The following is a 20,323-nucleotide window of genomic DNA, read 5'->3' on the forward strand; positions in this document are numbered from 1 at the left end:
AAACAAGTGATTGATTGTTGGTGCCCAGATTTCCTTTCTCCCCAGTTCTCCTGGAAGTGTTTTTCTTCTGATGTTCACAGACAGAAACTGCAAAGTCCTTTGAGAGGGAAGCTGAACATCAACCAGAGTAGGAAATCCCTTTGAAACAAATGTTCTTGCCCTCGCAGTCCTCCAGTGCACCGATTTTTCACATAAACTGTCCTTTCCACTGGACAATGAGGCCCAAAATACATTTTCAACAGGATGAGCCAGCAGAGAGCTGGAAGCAAGAGTTAGACAGGAAAGATTGCTATGAAAAGGCTGAACCCGCACTCAGAATTTTATTCAAGTGTCCTCTTCTGCTGTTCTCTCAAAGTCTGGAAGCTGCCCTGCAGCAAATGACTGAAGGGAAAAATAGAGTTTGTCATGAAAGTAGTTTAAAATAGCCTTGCCTGATAAACAAAAACTGCATCAGCCTTTGTATCAAAGGGAGGACAGACAATAAGCTGTTATGAATCTCACTATTTAAATAATGAGGAGGAAAAAAAAAAGAAAAGGTACCGAGTTTTTTGGGTTTTGGTGTTTGGTGGTTTGTTGTTTGTTTGTTTGTTTGTGGTTTGGGTTTTTGTTTTGGTTTGGTTTTTTTGGGTTTTGTTGTTGTTGGTTTTTGTGGGGGTTTTTTTGTTTGTTTTTGTTTGGGTTGGGTTTTTTGTTTATTTTTTTTTGCTTTTATATGGATTGAGGTATTTCCCTGCATTTCCTCTTCACTGTGTCTCTGACTTTCTGTGTCCTGCTGGAGCAGCCCAGTCTGACACAGCTCCTCTTTTGACCAAGGCTGTAAGACTTTGAGAGGCCCAAGGAATGTGGCAATGTAAGACTGACCCTGCCAGCTGAGGTCCAAGGGTCAGTAAGTCCAGATCCTACTCCATAAGCTTTTTTAAAAGATATGAATGATTCAAGCCTAGAACCTGTACTGATGGTTAACACTTTCTCTGCAAACAGTTAAACTTTATGGAGCATCAGTAATGCATTGCCATTCATCAGACACCACAGAGAAGACGTGTTATCTGTCACACCCACCTTGGAGCACTGATACAACTTTGAGAGTATTTCAGTTTTGCTGAGCCTGTTGTCAGTGTCACTAGATTTTACTAGCTTGGTTGAAAACAAAGGCATAAAAGGAGAGAGGGAGGCTTATCAGGTAAATTATTTAGTTAAATTCTAGGCAGTATAAATGTTGTATTGTAAGTCTGGCATAAAACAGAGAAGAATAAACACTAACCACAGAATTAAATGCAAATAGCCCTCAAGGAGGTCCTGTAATTAAATATGTAGCAAAATGACCTTGGTATCAAAAGCATGTGAAATTATTAAATCTAGGAAGAAAACCTAATATTTAGACTGGACCTGCCACCAAAATATGAAAGTACGGAAAATAATTAGTCTTCTGCTGATGAGGCTGAGCAGAAAAATGCTTTTCTACAAGGAAAAATATATGAGGAATGACACAATCTTAGTTTAGGAATGGAAGTCAATTAGGATACTTACACAGTGCATTAGAGGTCGTTCTTTCTGCTCTCTGAAACCAGACCAGGCTGCATTTGAAAGCTGCCATCTGTGCATAGGAATTCTGTCTTCCTCTCTTCCTTGCTCACTTCCAAAAGGGACATTTCCTTCTCCTTTCCCTGCTGTGTGACACCAGAGCTACTCTGCCCTGTGGAACAGTGGGTTCAGATCCCAGCTGTGATCCAGAGCTCACCAGAGACTCATTTTAACACACATCAAATACAGGGTATTGTTTCTTCTCCTAGTTTTTGTTTTGGGTCAATATGAGCCAATACTGTTGTGGGAACATCATGTGGTTTCTCAGTTCTGATCCTCAAAGACATAAAACACCTGCTTCACACAGAGCAGTACTAGCTTTATTGGGTTTTCTTCACAGTCAATGGCGAAAAACAACTGAATGGGCTCTTCTTTTTCCAAGTTCCTTTAGTAGAAACCTCTTTATTGATGCCAAATGTAAGTTCAAACAAGTTACCTGAAGCTCAGTAACTCAACCAATGTGTGGAACAGAAAATGGAAATAGTTCTGTCTGAATTAAAGGTCACAGAAATGGAGGATTTGGCTTCTCTTTCATGCTGGATGACATAGTTAAAGCAGTGAACACGGAATTAGAATTGCCTTTGAAAGATTTTTGCAACTAAGCAAATACATCTAATTAGTTTTAGAAATATCTCATTAATGAGTGTAAATAACACAGTGAAAGTAATTAACTTATGCAATGAAAATTGCCCATTGCCAAATATTTGCAATTAGAGTTTTACTAATAAACTTCAGAGGCAGTTATACACCAAAAGAAAAATGAGGGTTAACATATTATTGAAAGCTCAGACATTTTTTTATAAGCATCAAATTAAACTAATCATCACTCATCAAAAAATTATTAATTGCAACTTGCATATCCATGTCCTCAAGGAGTTGAATTCCTTGTAATTTCACAGGCCAAGAAAAGAATGTCTTTGAGAAAAGCAGCAGATTTTCCTCTAACAGGTCTAAAACACCCACTACTCATAAAAAATGGAGTTGCTAGAAATTTCAGGAGTGTCTTCCCTCTGCAAAGTGTATCCTACTAATTTCTGAAAGAAATAAGAAATCTTGGGGAAGAAACACCACTCTAGTATTTCTAGAAGATCCTACATTTTTTGCTTTCTGATCAAGCCATGCCATAGTTCCAGTTGTGCTGTTAAATCAGCTACAATACTCTTCATGAAAGTACTTAAAAATCCTGAGTCCTTTAGTGCTTGGAAAACCATAGTCTAGCTTGTTGTTTTGGGTTTTTTTTAATTATAATTTTGAATCATAACTACACTTACGGAAGCAGAAGGAGGAGAAAAATACAGATGAAATTGTCTTAGAGGACTAGCTAGAAATACTGAAGAGAAAATAAAGGAAAATAAAAGTTGTCAGACAAAAAAGACTTCTTAGTGGTAGAAGAAATATGGCTCCAGAGGGCAGGCAGGAAGGAGCAAGCTTGCAAAGTGAGGCCTTGTTCTCATCCTCTTTTTATGTATATATTTATATATATATATACTTTCGGGAGAAAAGTGAGGAGGTGAGACCAAGTCCTGTTGCTGCCATCATTAATAGGTGGTGGGCAGGGGGGCAGCGCCAGATGTAGTAGAAAAGTGTACAAATAATAAAAATATCAAAAATATAAAAATTAAGAGGAATAGCAACACACTGCTCATTGTCATAGTATTGGTTAAATGCTTGTAATCTAAAATTTCAAAAGCACAGAGCACATCCCATTCAAGGAATGAACCGTTCATTATGTGCTGAAAGTTGCAGATTTTTGCCCAATTACTTTACAAAAGGACCCACTTTTGTCAATTACACTATTCGGGGAACAACTCAAGGGAAGGATGTTTCTGTCCAATGAAATTTAAGTAGCAAGATTACATCACTGTTACCCGGATAAAGAGGATGTGATTTAACATTGTATTTATACAGATTTAGATGCAGCATAAATACCAATGCCAGTGCAGTGACATGTGCTTGCTACAGAATGATTACTGAAGGAAAATGGAAAATAATCTTTCATAATTATACAAGAATCCCAAGACAGGCGAAACAAGAGCTGAGACTACATCTCTGACCATCTCTGATGGGATTTGCACCAAAGCAAAGGTTGCCATTTCACAGCAGATCATTTTACTTTTCTCCTCACTCAAATGCATTTCCTAAATAATTTATATAAATGGAAAAAAAATACTGGAAAACTAACCAACCCCAAACATAATAAAATTTGTCAGAGGATTATTCAAGTGTTAGTTAGTGTATTTATCTGGTATCACTATACCACCATTATGCCTCTGCTACTTAACTTCCAGATTAACATTGTCAAAATTAAACACTAAGAATACCTGACAATAAACCCCTAAACTAGCAAATGCTCAAGTTTTTTCTTTAATACCAGCAGTCAGCAAATATTTAAGTGCACAGAAATTAGGTCATGGAACTCTTCGTAAAAACCAATAAATAAACATGGATGAAGAGTGTTATGCTAATTTTCTCCAAGCTTTTTTTTTTTTACAGAGTGTGTAATGGTTTGAGAAAGGAATGAAATGGGAAAGTTACCAAGTTTTTCTGACAGACTCAGTTTTGAGGGTTTGTCTTAAAAGTTATGTTTTCCCAAGAAAAAACAACAATAAACTGTGACATAACATTAAAAAAATCAAGACAGCAAATTAAAATTTTACATAAAATAATCTGTAACATTAAAAAAAAAATTACCCTTCAAAATAATTTTCTTTATTTTTGTTTTTTTTTTTTTTTTTTTACTTATGATATCTACAACTAGTGGAAATACTGGGAAGCCACTTAAAATATATTTGTAATATTACAAGTTGTCTTGTTATTAAGGAATCTTTTAACATAATAATTTTCAATGTTTCACCTCTGTTGCTTATTGCTTGCATTCAGTTCTTTAGATTTTCCTTTACAAATTCCCCTGAAAAATCCTTTTTTTAGCCTCCCCCTTCACATAAGTGTACTTTGATGTTTTATCCCAAAAGTTTTCAGAAACTTCTGATCAGTTTTAACTTTCCAACAATGGCTAATAATAAAGTTATTCTGGATGATAAATATGGGGGTTTTTCTAGTTACAAGAATGATTTTTTAATTATATGGGTCAGAATGTCAAGCAAGCACACTCATAAAAGAAACTTGTGCTTAAAATTGTTTAAGAATTGAATATTTATTTAAATAATATTATGAATAATATTTATACTAAATAAAATATTTAGCATAATGTTAATTTAGATCAGTAGATTTCATCACAATCGTTTTAGAAGTATTTTGGTTTTTCATCTACAAAAATATGGCTTATGTGAGGGATATACGGTTTATGATAAGGATTTTGATGTCTATCACCCTCCCAGTGTTTCAACCACGTTTAATTCCGTTTATGGGATTTTGATTTTTTTAGTTATCAGCACTTGCAAAAAGGTGTGTTTTTCTTTCAATCAGAGAAAAGAAATTACCAGGACATTTCCAGTTGTTTTGTTTTCCTACTGTACTTTGTAAGGCTCTCTCTCTCTCTCCCCCAAGTCCTCCAAAGGATCCATCCCCTCTGCCTTTGCCTCCCCAGCTGAGGGAGGTCCCTGGTTGACGCTGTGGCCCTGCAGTGGTCCAAAGAAACTTCACGAGGTAGAGACACCAGTTTGTCTCAATACAAGCAGATTGTATACAGTTTTTCCAGGTCAGCAAAAGACAAAGGGCTGGGGAAAAAGATATGTGTTAAACTACAATGCAAAACCTGCCCTTTCCTCAGAAAGGGTGAACTTTCACTATGGAATTAATGGGCAAGTACAGAAATAGAAATAGCGGGAGTTTTCTCTGAGGAATTGTGGGACAAGAGAGGAGGGGAAAGGTTCTCATTTTAAAAGAATTTTCAGTACAAAATTAATAAAGAAAAAAAATCACAATCTTAAAAATAAATGAGAAAGGCTGATTTTTTTAAATATCAGATCATAATTCTTTTCCAGTTAAGCATCATCCCATATGTTGTCAAACAACACAAGTTTCCAAGATTTTTCTCTTTATATTTCTGATGTGTATTACTTGAGTTTTGGTTTTCTTAAACCGATGTTTCAAAATTAAAATTTATGGTGAGCCTGAAATATTTAGCTGACTGACAAAAGTGTCAAAACCACCCTGCTGTTTCCTCAGTAGCTTTCAATTTCTGTGGTGGAAGAAGTAATTTGAACTGCCATTGGACATAAAATTCAGGCAAAACTTACATATGTCTGTAGTAGTCTTATAATGAAGATAAAATGAAAAATATATCCACAGATGTCCACACCACAACAGTTTTGCCCTACTAGAAACACTCCAAGTGGTCAATAGATAGTGGCCTCTGTGGCCATGTGTTTTTCTATACAGCTACAGCAAGCCTGGGTCTCATTGTCCCCATCATACAGCTTTTGTGATGAAATTCATTTGACTTCAGTAATCAAGGAAGGTACATGGCAAAAGAAATAAGACAAAGAAGGCTGAAGTGGCATGTCCACAGGTATAAAACTAACCACTGACTGGGAAGAATGGAGCCAGAATGTCCTTGCTTGCCAGCCAGGCCACTCTTTAGATATCACAGTAATTCTCCCTCCAAAGGTGGCTAATTTCAGGAGTGGGATATTATATGAAACACACCACTGGTCTGCCAGCCTCATTTCTAAGTAAAGTTTAACATCCTTGGCCTACTGAGTTCAGCAAATATGAAAATGTACAGGGCAGCTTGGAGCATGAGCAAAGAGCGAGACAGGTTTTTGTCTCTTCCATATTTCAAACACATCATTAGAGGTTTAATGACTGACATAATTATGATACAGTGCTTGTGAGATTCCAGATCATTAACCTCCTCTTCCATGTGTAAAATGGAAAAAGTCTGTGGTAACTATTAAAAGAACAATACACAGAAATAATTAATACTTATTAGACAAGTCACACTGAAAATATGCAAACATCAGCAGGTGCTGAGACTGCCTGTGTGTGTGCACAGGGAGCACAGCACAGTTGTGCAAGGCCCTACTGCCATCCCAGTAGAGTGGGATATCCCACCCTGCAGCAGTTGAACGTTGGAGGACTGTGATTTCTGTAGGTCCCCTGAGGTATCTGCCAATCCTAGATGGACACCCACATTTACACAGTCTAGTGTCACTTCCATAGACTCTGGAATTGCCTCTAGTTGCCTTTTCACGTTGCATACTCATGGTCAAAATCTGCCTCTTCTTGCACAGACATGACAAAATCATTTCTCTGGTCCAAGTTGTATTGAAAACATTGTTTTACTGACCAAAAGAGCTGTTGTCATCTTTATGCTGGTGTCCTAATAAGAGGAATTTGAGGAATGAATTCCCTTACATCTGGCTTCTGACAATCAGAGGGCTCTGGGACAGGGCCCTCTCCAGCGTTAATTCTCATCAGCTGGAAATAAATAGATTTAATAGAGAAGAAGTCAAGAAGGCATCACTGTCTCTCAGACATTCCACACAAGTAAATGGGGGGAGGGGAGGAGGGAGAAAATAGACATTCCCATACACTTTCTTGGGTTTTTGAGATATTAACCTCAGATATGTTCTGCCAGCGGTTCCCAGCTAAGTCTCCCAGTGATGACAAATATTTCATCTCACTAAAGTAAGGTTTAGTGACTCTAAGTTGGGCATGCCCAGCTGGATCCTTCTGTTTGCTTAAGAGAAGTGTCCGGCTGGATCACCTAGAAATCACATCCAGCTTCAGATTTCTCTTAACTCCAAATTAAAGTTAGTCAGAGAACCTAGTTAATGCAGTCCACAGTCATCATGGGAACAGAGTTGCTGGTCAGCCTGTGCCAGTCTGTTCCAGGAGCCTTCAGGCAAGCACTGGGAATGCCTGTTTTCCATACAGCCCTTCACTCTGATTAGTGGATCTGCCACAGCATAGAGCTCAGTGAACTGGCCAAACATCCGGACAGCAGAACAAAGGACGCTTAGCTCCTTCAGTCACCTGGCAATTTTGGTTAAAACCACTGTTTTCTGCCCCACTTCTATAGCACTCTTGTCCAGACGGAGGATCAGTTCATTGATCTCCAACATCCCTTTCCTCATCAGGGACACAAAAAAACAATAACAGAGATAAATAAGCACAAATGAGTTTGGTAAATCTGGACACCCTTGTTAGTCCTCTTGAAAGTAGTATCTCGTAAATGTCAGATGGCAGGAAGGCAGGACCTGCTTAAAGACCACATAAAAGACATGTCTCACCCCAGACAAAAAGTTACTTATCCATTACCATAAATGCACGTGAATTATTAACATTCATTTGAATACTTTACAGTTTACATTTTGTAAGCCTTAATTCACAATTTAATCAAAGGGTTCAGTATTAGTTGTGCCTTCAAGAAAGACCAACATAATTTCTGAAACTGCATATCTATAAATGGATAATACAAGTGTCTTACCACTTCATCTGAGCTCAAGAGTATGTCTGGAGAGTGAATTTCTCAGTCATATCCATGTATGACTCACTCATTTCATGGAGCCCTTTCAGAGCGTGACTCTGAGTTTTATTCTGGAAACACCTTAACCAAAACCGACCATCCACAGGGTCTCCTTATGTGCTTCACCTCCTACAGCCTTTCAGTCCAGAGGACCACTTAGGGTTTATCTAAATAAAATACCCTGACTCTGTGTAATGTGAATGTCAGTCCTAAATGTTCTGCTGTGCAGATCTACTCTTTTGGCTCTACAGTTCATGCTAATATATATATATTTATATATTCTTGTGTTACTACTGGTCAGTGTAATCTTGGCTTGGCTTGAGCCATACCCATAGTTCTGCAAAACACAGATTGTCAGACAGTACTATTCTGCCTATAGATGGTCAATAACTATAGAAAAGTGCCTGATTTTATTGCCTGTCAAGATTAGCAGCTGAAATAGTGCTGCTACAATCAGGCCATAATTCTGATGCCCAGTACTACAGAAGGCAGATTCCAAAGATTCTTGACAAGACTACCAACATCAGGCACAGCTGAAAAATGTTTCTGTACTCACTCCAGTATTCCTCTATTGCACTTTTTTTTCCCAAGCCTTTTTAATGAAAGAAGGTCTTTTTCAGTTTTGTTTCAGCTTTAGGGTAAGTCAGTCCCTTGTAGTTTAAATAGCCTATTGGGGACTATACTGAGTTGACCCCAGGCAGCAACTAAGCCCCCACCCCAGTTGCTTACTCAGTCTCTGCCAGAGGAAAGGGGAAGAGAATCACAAGGGCAAAAGTAAGAAAAGCTCATAGGTTCACGCATAAAAACCATCTAATAAATGAAGGGAAGATAAAAGAGGGAAAAGAAAACTGATGCAAAGGCAATAACCTATGACCTCCCACCAGCAAACCGGTTTCCAGTCAGTCTCCAAGCAGTGCCCACTTTGGAAAAAACTCTTTTCCGCTTCCTGTAGTTTCAGTGCTGAGCATGATACTGTTTGATATGGAATATGATATCATATGGAAATAACAGGAAATACAGTTTTGCTCACTTTGGGCTGGTTTTCCCAGTTGTGCCAAATCCCATCATATTGCCACACTCCAGCTGCTCATTGAGAGAGTAAAGAGAAGGAAAGAAGGTGGTGATGCTGTACAAACACTGTTCAGCAACAGTAGGTCACCGGTATGTTTTCTGTGCTGTTTTGGTTCCAGATCTGAAACACAGCCCGATACAGACTGTTAGAAAGCAAGATCCACCCCAGTCCAGTGTAGTACAAGAATTACATTATTTTTTGTTTTATTTAACACTCTTGAGTGGCACAGAAGTTTTCAACCAGGTGTTTTTAAAATTTTCCCAGAATTTTAATGCCTCAGTGAGAGTGCCATTTGCATCTTTGACTCATCTTTGCTCCCTTTGGCTTCGCCATACACAGACAGACCACTTCTGTCAATAGAGAAACTCACTCTGAGAGTTAGCTGACCCCAGGAGTTCTCAGGCACCTGAACTTTCAAGGAATTTCAGAAGAAGATGACAACAATCAGCTGGGGAAGGCAGAGCCTATTTTGAGGGAAGAAAACAGCAGTACCCTTCTGGAAGCATTTTACCATGTCATAAGTCAAAGTTGACTGTGTTGAACAAGGGAATCTGTCAGTAAGAGTAAAGGATGACATCAGATGTAAAAGGATATATTATAAATGATACATGAGATATCTGTCATGTTGATGTTAAAATTAGAGCTGGTCTTTAATATTTCATAGAGGACAAAGCCATTTATGCTTTTGTAACTGAGTTCCTGACACTGCACGATAGACAGTGACTGCTTCCTTACATCCCTCATGGAGACATAAGGTGGCATGTAATCATTTTCATAGGTGTTCTTGTTACTCAAGACAGCACAAAGTTTTAAGCCTATTTTTGCTTTCTCTCCTCATTTTTATGAGCTACATAAAGAGAACTGAGAAATTTCTCCACTTCTCAAGAAGTTTTCTATACCAATTTTAATTAGAACATTTGTGCTAGTGCCAGACAGTCAGAAAAAAGTTCAAGACCAAAACCACACACTCAACAAGATCAACTAAGAATGTTTACTAAATCCTGCAGACCATCTGCACAAATCTTGTGAAAGCTGGCTTCCTAAATCTTGAGCTATTGAATATCAGGGTTGATTTAACTAGAGATATTAGTGGCCAGGTACGATGGCCACTACATAAAGCCCTTCCCCCAAAAGAAGTGTGCATCAGCTTGTCCCTATTAATTGTACACAGGTAAAACTACAAGTCAATTCTGACAGGCTAAATGTGAGAAGTGAACCATTAGCATAAACAATGCATAAAGCAGCAACAAGACAGTTGTAAGAGTCACAGTTTAGCAGATCTGACTACCTGTGAGGAAGAAAAAAGAGGAAAGAGGATATGTTATCTTCTTCATCTCTTTCATGGAGAACGTTGCAGTTCTGTCCCACAGAAATTTTTCAGTGGGAAGCTTTTTTCAACCTGATCTCATTGCTTCTTAGAATTAAAAAAATGTTAGTGTTTCCAAAAATGTTATTTTTAGCACACTGTGAATATTAAATAATCAATGGTTGATGTGATTTTTTAAATAAAATCTACCCTACCTGGCTGCTCCCAGGCTTTCCTGAGCTGAAGAAAGCCTGAGTGTGTTGTGCAGTGTTCAATGTCATCACAAAAAGAAGCTACAGTTTGATCAAAATAAATAGTTCCTAAGAACAAGTTAGTTGTGTAATTTGAGCTTTTTAGTGTCTATTGTAGCTGGAAACTGCTGTCAACAAATAAAATTCCTTTCTAATGTAGTGCTGGTCAACTTTTCACAGCATAAGGCAGATGTTGTCTTGGCAGATTATTGATTCACACCGTGATGCACAGATGCATCCAACACAAATATAATTCAGTCACAAATAAATGCCTGGTAAATAGATGGAATTGAATCCGAAAATATTTTGTTCTTTTAGTAGACCGGCTTTGTTTCTCAACCAGTTTGCAGATGTGATTCATGTGTTTCTTATTACTAGATAAAGGACTGAAATGGTTGCATGTAAAACCACATTTGTTCTAGAAAATAGAGCTCTTGGCATAACATGATGTGCCCAAAGTTTAAGTTTTTCAACATGAAGCCCATCTGAGTAGTGACTAAGATGTTTTTGCACCTTTGAAATCTCTTGGCCAATTCTGAATTGTTTTTACCAAGAAAGCTGTAGTTTAAAATCTTAAAAGCTTTAAAATCAAATATATTTTAAACTGAGTTATTCTAAATTATAAGTTTTCAGTTAAAAAAATAAAAAGAAATTGCTTTCCTTTTTTAACTATCTTAGGCATTAAACATTGTAATTTCTTGACATAAATAAGGGGATGAAAGTGAACTTTATGAAAATTACATTTTTTTTTAAAATCCAAGCTTTTAGCTCTAGTATATTTTTAGCAGTAACAATGTAACCTGCCTCATTTTATAGGTAGAATTTTTTTAAATGAGCCTTTGCTAATAAAACATTTGCTAGTTTTGATGGAACAGAGTCACAGACAAGCCCATTTTAAATAGGAGATTAATCCTTGTTTTTCTCTTTAATTTTCTGTAGTATGACAAGCCAGTTTAATCACAAATTCAATAATGTGTGCCAAGATTTTTATTGCAAAGCTGTAAATGAGCTTCTTTGTGTATCTCCTTGTACTTTCTCTTTTCAAAGGCTCATTGCAAAAAGATTTAATGCTACTAATGATAAATACAAATAAACCCCAAATGTCAACCAGGGACCTCCCTTGTGTCTCTTTCTCTTGCTTCTAATTAGGGGGCATAAGAAATTTGAGCACAGGGATTTAAAAGCAAACAGAGAAACCATTGGAGAGCAGAGAGCAGACACTGGCACTTTCACTACAAGCTTGCACTGATACATATTCCTGCAATAACTGTGCAACACTAAACCACCACTGTTCTCCTGCTGCTGCAGAGCAGTGAGTGGCAGCTGTGCTGCATCCCTGGGGCTGCTGAGGGTGTACAGAGTCTAATTAAAAAACCTGTTGGCACCCCTAGCAGGTTACCTGAAGGAGTCAAAGGGTGATAAGCAACACCCAGCGAGCAGCCAGGTAAGCTGGCTTGGTCCATCATCTGCAGCAGTGACTGATGGTGGCATTCCAGCATGCTGGAGGTGCCGTGTCACCCTTAATGGGGTCAGACTGTCCTCACCACAGTCTGGAGACCCTGATTAAAAAATACCAGGCTTGCTTTCCTCACCCAACTAAGGCTGCCCTTGGGCACTACAGACAATCATTCAAGCCTTGCTTTTGCCAGCTGGATGACAGAGATCATTAGCACAATAAAAAACAGAATACAGGAACTGCCACATCGGATCAGACCAGTGTTTCACTAAGTCCTGCATCACAGCCCTGCCCACAGCCCATTCCACAGGCTTCAGGGGAAGGTGAGAGAAACCACACTGTTGGAATGCTGTGATGTAGGGCTTCCAGAAGGAAAATATGGCTGGTATGTCAACATGTCAACTCCCTCTCTCAACCTGAAAAATAAGGAATGCAGCTCTAGTGTTTAGGGTCACAGCTGCTGAAGCAGAAGGCAGGGAAGGAAGGAGTTTAGACACTACCTCACCTACCCATCACAGGTGCTTAAATTAGGCATTGTGAATGTCCTTCCTTGGTCCCACCATCTATTTTCTCTGCTTGTTGCATGTGATCAGTGATATTTTTCTTCCTCAGAGGAGTGAGATAAGAATAAAATTCTAAAAGATGTTCAAGTTTGCAAACATTTTTACCATTAGGAAAAATAAAGAAAATAAATACCAGAGACAGGAATATGTACCAGGAGATCTCAAAGCACTTCACATAAGATATTGAGAGGCATTTTCTCCATGTCATAAAGAAAGTTAATATTTCTTCCTGGATGCATAGTAAAACTCTTGTTAACTCTAAATGTCCCCCTTCTCTATAAACATAGAATTTGTTTTGAAATTCCATCACTTATTTAGTCCTGGAGACACATAGAATCACAAGTGGTTGGCTTAGGGGCCCATTATGTAGTTTGTGTTCTGTTTCTCCACTGTAACTCTTGGTGGTTCCAGTTGTATGAATTACAACAACATCAGTTTTCTCATGAGCCCAAATGCAGCAATAAACATTCATAGCACCATGTTCTAAGGCCAAGATTTTAAAACTAGTGGGAATCCAAATGCCTGATTTCAGGTGTTTAAACAGCTGGTTTTCTAAGCAGACAGAATTTGTGCCAATTGATTGACCCTCCTTCAGGGGCTGAAAGTTGGATATTCAGCAAGGGATCCATCCAAAGTTATGGGTGAGCTTGAAAGACTTGACTTTCCAGATTGTATCTTTTGGGGGCACCAGTGGATAGCAGGCCAAAAAAGCTGCTTTTCATAGTAGATAGAAAGAACAAACTGAATTTCAGAAGAAAACAGCTCCTTTAATTCAAACTACATATTACATACTACATATGTAAATCTCTTAGTTCAGCTTAAAGTTTGGTCCAATCCAGAGCAAACACAAGCTATCACTTAATGCTAATTGGAATCGGCATGATCTTTTCAGTATTCATGTCCCCAGACAGGAAAATGCTAATGAAAACAAGCTTTGAAATCAGCATTTAGCATGATTTCTGACTAGCAGAAGTGCAATTTTGCTGTTCATCCCAGCATTAACAGTGCAAACAAAAGCCAAAGCCTTAAATCAGAGAGGAAAAAAAGCAACACACCAAATGCAAACCAAACAGACTTCTCCAGAACACACTAAGTTACTAACAGTAAGAATTTTTAAGCAATCTGGTTTTCACCCTGCTTGTCAGCAGAGATTTAAAGCAGTGGCACAAGATGACTCCCAGCATTAACCTTTCTGCTGCTTCTCCCTGCAGGACCCTTGCAGAGTTGCTACCTGCACTCCAGCCTTGCTCAATCCAGCAAAGTCACACAGCAATGTATTCATGTTGATTTGCAGATATCCCTCACCTGGCTCTGAACAGCTACACACAGGGGAGACCCCACAGACCCCAGCACTTGCTGGGAAGTGGCTCAGGGACCATCCTTGATGTGGGACAACCCCTAGTACCTCATGAAGGTATGTTATGATGTCAGCAGGAAGCCAGCACAGAGGGAAGAGAGGAGATGGGTTTCCCCTTTAACCTGGCATGTTTAGGAGGGAAGGAAGGAGGGAGGTGTAGGGGATGAACATTAAACCCTGACCATTTACCACACCTGGCCAGAGTGGAATGGGTTGTGAAACTGAACCTAGAATTCTGGAGAATTCGGGAATGGGATGCTGAATCCTGTCACCCATGGGGATGTCTCAACACTGCGGGACATATAGGGATGTTGCCATGGCTGTGGGACTCAGAGGAGTGTCACAGTAAGTGAGGACCCACAGGTGATGTCACAACGGGTATGGGACCCACAACGGATGTCGCGATAGACGTGAGATCCTTGGGGACCTCACAACACATGAGGGACTCTGGGGTCGTTGCAATGGGTGTGAAACACAGGCACAATTCCTTAGAATCACTGCCTCCTCCTCAACCCCAAACCAGTGTCTCCAGGGGGGTGAACCCAAATCTGTCTGGTTTTTTTTCCAAAAACTAATGAGAAAAGTCCCAGCTGAGAATTCTGGAGAAGTCTGAGTCCTGCTCCTGGCCAGAAAAAGGCTTTAAAAAGCTTAAAACCACCCATCTTGAACTTGGACAAATGACATTTCTTAAAATAAAAGCAAATAAAATAGGTTTTTCTTTTAAAAAAGATCAAAACAAACCAACCAACCAAACAAACAAACAAAAAACCTCCACATCCCCCCACCCTAAAAAAAAAAAGAAAAAAACAAAAGGAGAGTTATTAAGATAATACTTTTAAAACTCTAGGTAAATACAGAAGGACTTTTCCTTAAAGTGAAGAGAATAAAAGGGAGGTTTTCCTTAAAAAGCACCCATAAAATACAGATATTTTTAAAGAGTTTTTTTCCTTCCCAAAAAATAGAATTCCAGTGCATAAGGGCTTTTCTCCTCTCTCCCCCTATCCTGGAAAAAAAAGCCAAAATACATAAGAAAGATTTATTTTTTAGTCTCAAAATAATAAACAAATAATTTTAAAAGGACTTTTTCATTTAGGAAAATTAAATCAGGGGATGGGAGTTCCCCTGAAAAAAGCAGAAAATGAGAAGAAATGAGAAAATAATGGAGAACTTCTTGAAAGTCCTAACATGCAGGGATTGAGGGTTTTTTCTTCTCTCCGCAGTAAATGCCATAAAATAACCCCAAAACTAAGGGAAGTCATGGAGGGTTTGTTTTTTGGTGGTTTGTTTTTTTGGCAGGGGGAGGCTGTTGCTCAGCAGAGAAGAAACCCAGAATCCCCCATCCTGAAATTCCTGAAATTTACTATTTTGGGAGTAAAAAACCCTGTGAAGTGATGAGGGATCCAGAGGTGTCTCCAGAACCCCAAAATTATTCATAAAGAGGCTTGTCTGTGCTTAAGAAAAAAAAAAGAAAGAAAGAATCTGGAGGAGCCAAAAATCCACAACTCGTGAACTCAAATACCCCTTTCTAAAAAATCCTGGGAGAGCTCAGAGAGCTTGGGTGGGCGGGAAGTTGGCAAATTCCCTATTTCCGTGCTTTTTTGATAAAAGAAGGATCTGGATGAGGTAAACCCCAGCATTTTTAGGTGTTGGAGCTCATTTTCAGGCCCCGGTTCTTCTATTCATCGGAATCCAGGTGAGGGAACTTTTATTCTGATGAGGATTTCAGTCATTCCCTGGAATCCTCTCTCTTTAAATTCCTTATATTTCATGGATTAAGAAAGCTTTCTCTCTTTAAATTACTTAAAAATGCATGAAAAGGGACAAAAACATCCTGATTTTATGCATTAAAAAAAGGGCAAACAATCATGTATTTGTGCACAAAAATGGCAAAAATCCTCAATTTGTGCACACAAAGGGCAAACACTTAAGATTCAATTAAATAAAAATTTATTAAAAATCAAAATGAATAGAAAATACATAAAAATCAAATTAAATTAAAAAGTCAAATAAATAGTCAATTAAATTAGAACTAAAAATTTAAAATTAAATGAAATAAAATTAAATTGAAAACTTCAATTAAAGTTCAATGATATTAAATTAAAAATAAAAAAATTAAATTAGGAAACCACCAAAATTAAATTACATGAATACTGGAAAATAAATTAAAGATAATAAAATTAAAATGCCAACTTTCCAAATACTTCACTTAGTTAAAGAAGTGTTTAAAATAACACATTCCCCCTGCCTCCCACAAAACATTCCTGGGAAAAGAGCCTGGATGGTGTTTCAAAGTGGGATTTTTTTGCCTCCAGACCCTCATTATTGCTTTGTTTTGCCTCCAGACCCTCATCACTTTCTGGGACTTTTTGGGGGGATTGTGGTTTAGGGATTTTTTGTTGGTTTATCTTTTTTAAATTTTCCCTGATTTTCACATTTTTTTTAGGGTCGAGGATGTTACCCTCTGGTGTTTTCCTCCTCCTGATTTTGGGTAAATTCTGAAAAATAGTTATAATTTTCATCCCTGTTGGGGAATGATGGATTGACTCATTTCTTCCCACTCCCTTCCCCCCTTTTCTTCTCCAGGATCTGTTGTGGACACCAACACCTCATCTGAAAAAGGTGAATTTGACAGGTTTTGCCTTAAAACCCACTATTTCCACCTAAAACAAGCTTTCTCTAACCCCCATTATACCATTTTCCCATTATTTCTCCCCAAATCTATATGTTCCTTATGTAATCTCCATGGGGTAATTCCCTAACACCCCAGTTTCACCTTGATCACATCTTAGCAGACAAACCCATTTTTAGGTATCCAAGAACACAGAAACCCCAAATTTGGCATGTTTCACTTCAGTATCCATATAGTTAGATGTTTTTTGAGGGGAGAGTTCCCAAATCTTGATTTTGCCACAGGGTCCCTGCTCTATCCCTACGGACCAGACCAGGGGGACCAGACGAATCCCAAACATGATGATGGGACATCTGAGAGGATCGCCCTCTTCACTCCCTTTACCTTCTATGGCAAAACCCATGAAGCTCTCTTTGTAGGTCACTGGAAATTCAAGATTTTGGGGAATTTCCTCCATTTTTCCCAATTTTCTCTCTGTTTCTGCTTCATTTTTCACTTGTCTGTGTCCCTACCCCCAAACTCCCTTCTCCAAATTCAACCCAGTTTGAGTTCATAGAGGAGTTTGTTTTGGGGCATTGAAAAGTCTTCAGGTGGGTCTTGAGAGGGTTGGGGAGTACTGGAGGGTTTGGAGGGGTTTGGAGGGTCCTGTGGATTGTGGGTGTTGGGCGGGTGGTCCTTGGTGGTCCTGTGGGTGATGGGTGGTGAGAGGTCTTGTGGGTAGTAGGTCTTGGGGTGTTGGTGAGTGTTGTAGAGTCCTATGAGTAGCAGGTTTTGGGAGGGTCCCCGAGGGGTGGGTCTTGATGGGGTTGGGGGGTGTTGGGTGCTTTTGTGGTTGGTGGGTTTTGGGGGGTTCTAGGGGCATTTGGGGGTCCTGTGAGAGAGCATTTCTATGGCTGGTGGGTCTTGGGGGGGAGGCCTGTGAGTGGTGGGCCTTAGGGGGTTGGTAGGTATTGGGAAGTCCTGTGTGTGGTGAGTCTTGGGGCCCTTGTATAGTCCATGTCCACACCCCAAGTCAAGATGATGCACCCCCAACCCCTGTCCCCATCCCTTCCTGGTGTCACCTGCAGGTGAACAACAATGGGGTGATCTCCTTTGATGAACCTGTCAGAGAATACACCCCCGATCCCTTCCCACTGGTGGATGGGCGCTCCTTCGTGGCCCCTTACTGGGCAGATGTCGACAACGTGCTGGGTGGGGATATCTTCTACCGTCAGACCACCAATGAGGTGCTGCTGGGGGACATCAGCCGAGACATCAACCAGTACTTCCCCGAAACCCTCTTCACTGCCACCTGGGCCTTTGTGGCCACCTGGGACCACGTGGCCTACTACGGCTCCACCTCCACAAAGGTGAGTCTGTGGCTGGGGCATGGAAGTCACTCATTGGCTCTTGTGACTCACTTGGTGGCCTTGGTGACCAACCTATCTTTGGTATCCATGACCCACCCTTTACTTCCACAGCCAATCCTTACCTCCATGACCAGTCCTTGACCTCTGTGACCTTTTCCATAGGGCAACACCTTCCAGGCTGTCCTGACTACTGACTCCAAGACATTCTTCATCATCCTAAACTACTGGGACATCCAGTGGACCACAGGAGCGGCGAGTGACGGGGATGCTGAAACGGGGCTTGGAGGGATTGCAGCACATGTAGGTGGGGAGGGGGGGAGGAGGAGGAAAACGTCCCACTCCATCTTCTGGGCATGATGATGAAGGTTAGGGATTGGCCTATCCCATCTTCTGAGGATGATGATGACAATGATGATGATGATGATGATGATGGTGGTGATGATGAAGACTAGGGATTGGCCCAAAATATTTTTAAGGGGAAGTCCAGGATGTCCTGTCCCATCTTCTGGAGATGATGATGAAGGTCAGAGGTTGGCCCATCCTATCTTCTGGGGAGGAGGATGATGAAGGTCAGAGGTTGGTCCAGTCCATTGTCCAGAGATAGTTATGATGAATGTCAGAGATTGGCCCACAGTGATTTGGGGGGAGATTGAGGTTGTCCCACCCATCTTCTGAAGAGGCTCATCATGATGGTGGAGGTCATGGATTTGGTCCATAACATTTTTGAGGGCCACCAACAGTCAGTGCTCACCTCCTAACATAATTTTGGGGTCCCAACACCCCCTTGGGTGGGGTCAGTCCCCACAAATTCCCCCCAAATTTTCCAGGCGGGATTCAACAGCGGTGATGACACCAACTTCTACAACATTCCCGGATCCCAGACAGATGCCATCATCAACATCACTTCCACCTCCAATGTCAATGTCCCAGGGCGCTGGGCCTTCCGAGTGGACAACTTCCAGTTGACGGGTGTGGACCCTCCCAAGGTGAACGAGGACAGTGACTGCTGGTTGTAAGTTGGAATTCTGGGGAGGAAAATTGGGAATTTCAAGGAAAAGTGGGAACTTGGGGGGATAATTTGGGAGTTAGAGAGAAAAAGAGGGGATTTTGGGGGATAATTTGTGCTTTTGGGAGGAAAATTGGGGATTTTGGGAAAAGATGGTGAATTTGTTCAGGGAAATTGGGAATTTGGGGTGAAAAGTGAGTATTTGGACATGTAATATTGAGAATTTTGGGGGGGAAAGTGGGGATTTTATGGAATAATTTTAGAATTTGGGGCAAAATTGTGAATTCTGGGGGGAATACTGGGGAATTTTTTTAAAATTGGGAATTTGGGAGAAAATTGGGGAATTTGGGGGGAAACTGGGAACTTTTTGAGGAAATGGGGATTTTTTTTGGGGGGGGAAGCGATTTTTCTTCTTGGGCTCTTGATGTCTCCTGTAGGTGAATCTAGGGGGCTGGGACAGAGGGACATCCCCATTACCACCACTGTCTTCAATGAAGTCAATTGGAAGGTCAAGGTCATGTCCTCCTCTACCAGAGCAATAAAATCACATCCAAGACATTGATTGTAGTGTCCATGTCATTATCACAGCCATGGTACCCATGGTGACATCATCACAGCCATGTCACAATCACTGTTCCCACAGTTCCAGGGGATCTGAGGGGCTTTGGGTGAAATGTGCTGGAGTTCATTCCTTTGTGCCTTTTTGGGTGTTAATTAATGAGTTTTTGCACTGTATGAAGTCAAGTTCACACAGTACCTGTGCATAACACAGAATATGGTACCTCCCCCAAAAATGTTGCACCCACAACACGCTCCAACATGAAACCACGCACGCCCAGCACTCCCCGTGCCACACAACACAAACAACACAAAAACTAGGACAATACGCCAAAACTGTTGCTCCTACAACACACTCTGACATAACACAAGGCATGCAAGACAAAACTTTACCCCTTCACTCCCATTCACAGAATCACAGAATAATTAAGATTGCAAGAGAACTCCAAGATCATCAAGCCCAACCTTCGACCAAACACCACCTGGTCAACTAGACCAGAGCACTGAGTGCCACATCCCATCATTTCTTGAACACTTCCAAACTTGGTCACTCCACCACCTCCCTGGGCAGCCACTTCCAGTGCCTGACCACCCTTTCTGCAAAGAAATTCTTCCTAATACCCAACCTGATTCTCCCCTAGCATAGTTTGAGACCATTTCCTCTTGTCCTATTGCTGGTTACCTGGGAGAAGACTCTGACCCCCACTTGGCTACAACCTCCTGTCAGGTAGTTCAGAGCATGAGGAGGTCTCCCCTGAATGT

General features: G+C 40.2%; 1 protein-coding gene and 1 long non-coding RNA gene across 2 annotated transcripts; one reads left to right on the forward strand and one right to left on the reverse strand.

The window, feature by feature from the left end:
* Positions 1–305: 305 nt before the first annotated feature.
* Positions 306–14,328, reverse strand: LOC127469019 (uncharacterized). The gene is made up of 3 exons (XR_007903776.1): positions 13,968–14,328; positions 1,528–1,693; positions 306–381 (listed from the first exon to the last, which is right to left on the reverse strand). It is a non-coding gene; the product is annotated as an uncharacterized LOC127469019 (long non-coding RNA).
* A 1,260-nt stretch (positions 14,329–15,588) lies between these two features.
* On the forward strand, positions 15,589–19,561 carry LOC127469014 (sushi, nidogen and EGF-like domain-containing protein 1). The gene is made up of 8 exons (XM_051782831.1): positions 15,589–15,712; positions 16,463–16,507; positions 16,603–16,638; positions 16,933–17,063; positions 17,716–17,997; positions 18,160–18,297; positions 18,825–19,009; positions 19,441–19,561. Exons 2-8 carry the CDS (start codon positions 16,471–16,473, stop codon positions 19,442–19,444), a joined length of 813 nt encoding a protein of 270 aa, XP_051638791.1. The 5' UTR covers positions 15,589–15,712; positions 16,463–16,470; the 3' UTR covers positions 19,445–19,561.
* The last annotated feature ends 762 nt before the right edge of the window (positions 19,562–20,323 follow it).

The sequence above is a fragment of the Manacus candei genome, unplaced genomic scaffold, assembly GCF_025592945.1.
Source record: "Manacus candei isolate 608988 ecotype Guabito, Panama unplaced genomic scaffold, ASM2559294v1 h1tg000016l, whole genome shotgun sequence".
NCBI lineage: Eukaryota > Metazoa > Chordata > Aves > Passeriformes > Pipridae > Manacus > Manacus candei.

Excerpts from the sequence above, each read along its gene's own strand:
- LOC127469014 (XM_051782831.1), top strand. The coding sequence starts at position 16,471 with ATGTTACCCTCTGGTGTTTTCCTCCTCCTGATTTTGG. Across the intron at positions 16,639-16,932 it reads CAACACCTCATCTGAAAAAG|GGTCCCTGCTCTATCCCTAC; the intron begins GTGAATTTGACA and ends ATTTTGCCACAG. Across the intron at positions 17,064-17,715 it reads AAACCCATGAAGCTCTCTTT|GTGAACAACAATGGGGTGAT; the intron begins GTAGGTCACTGG and ends TGTCACCTGCAG.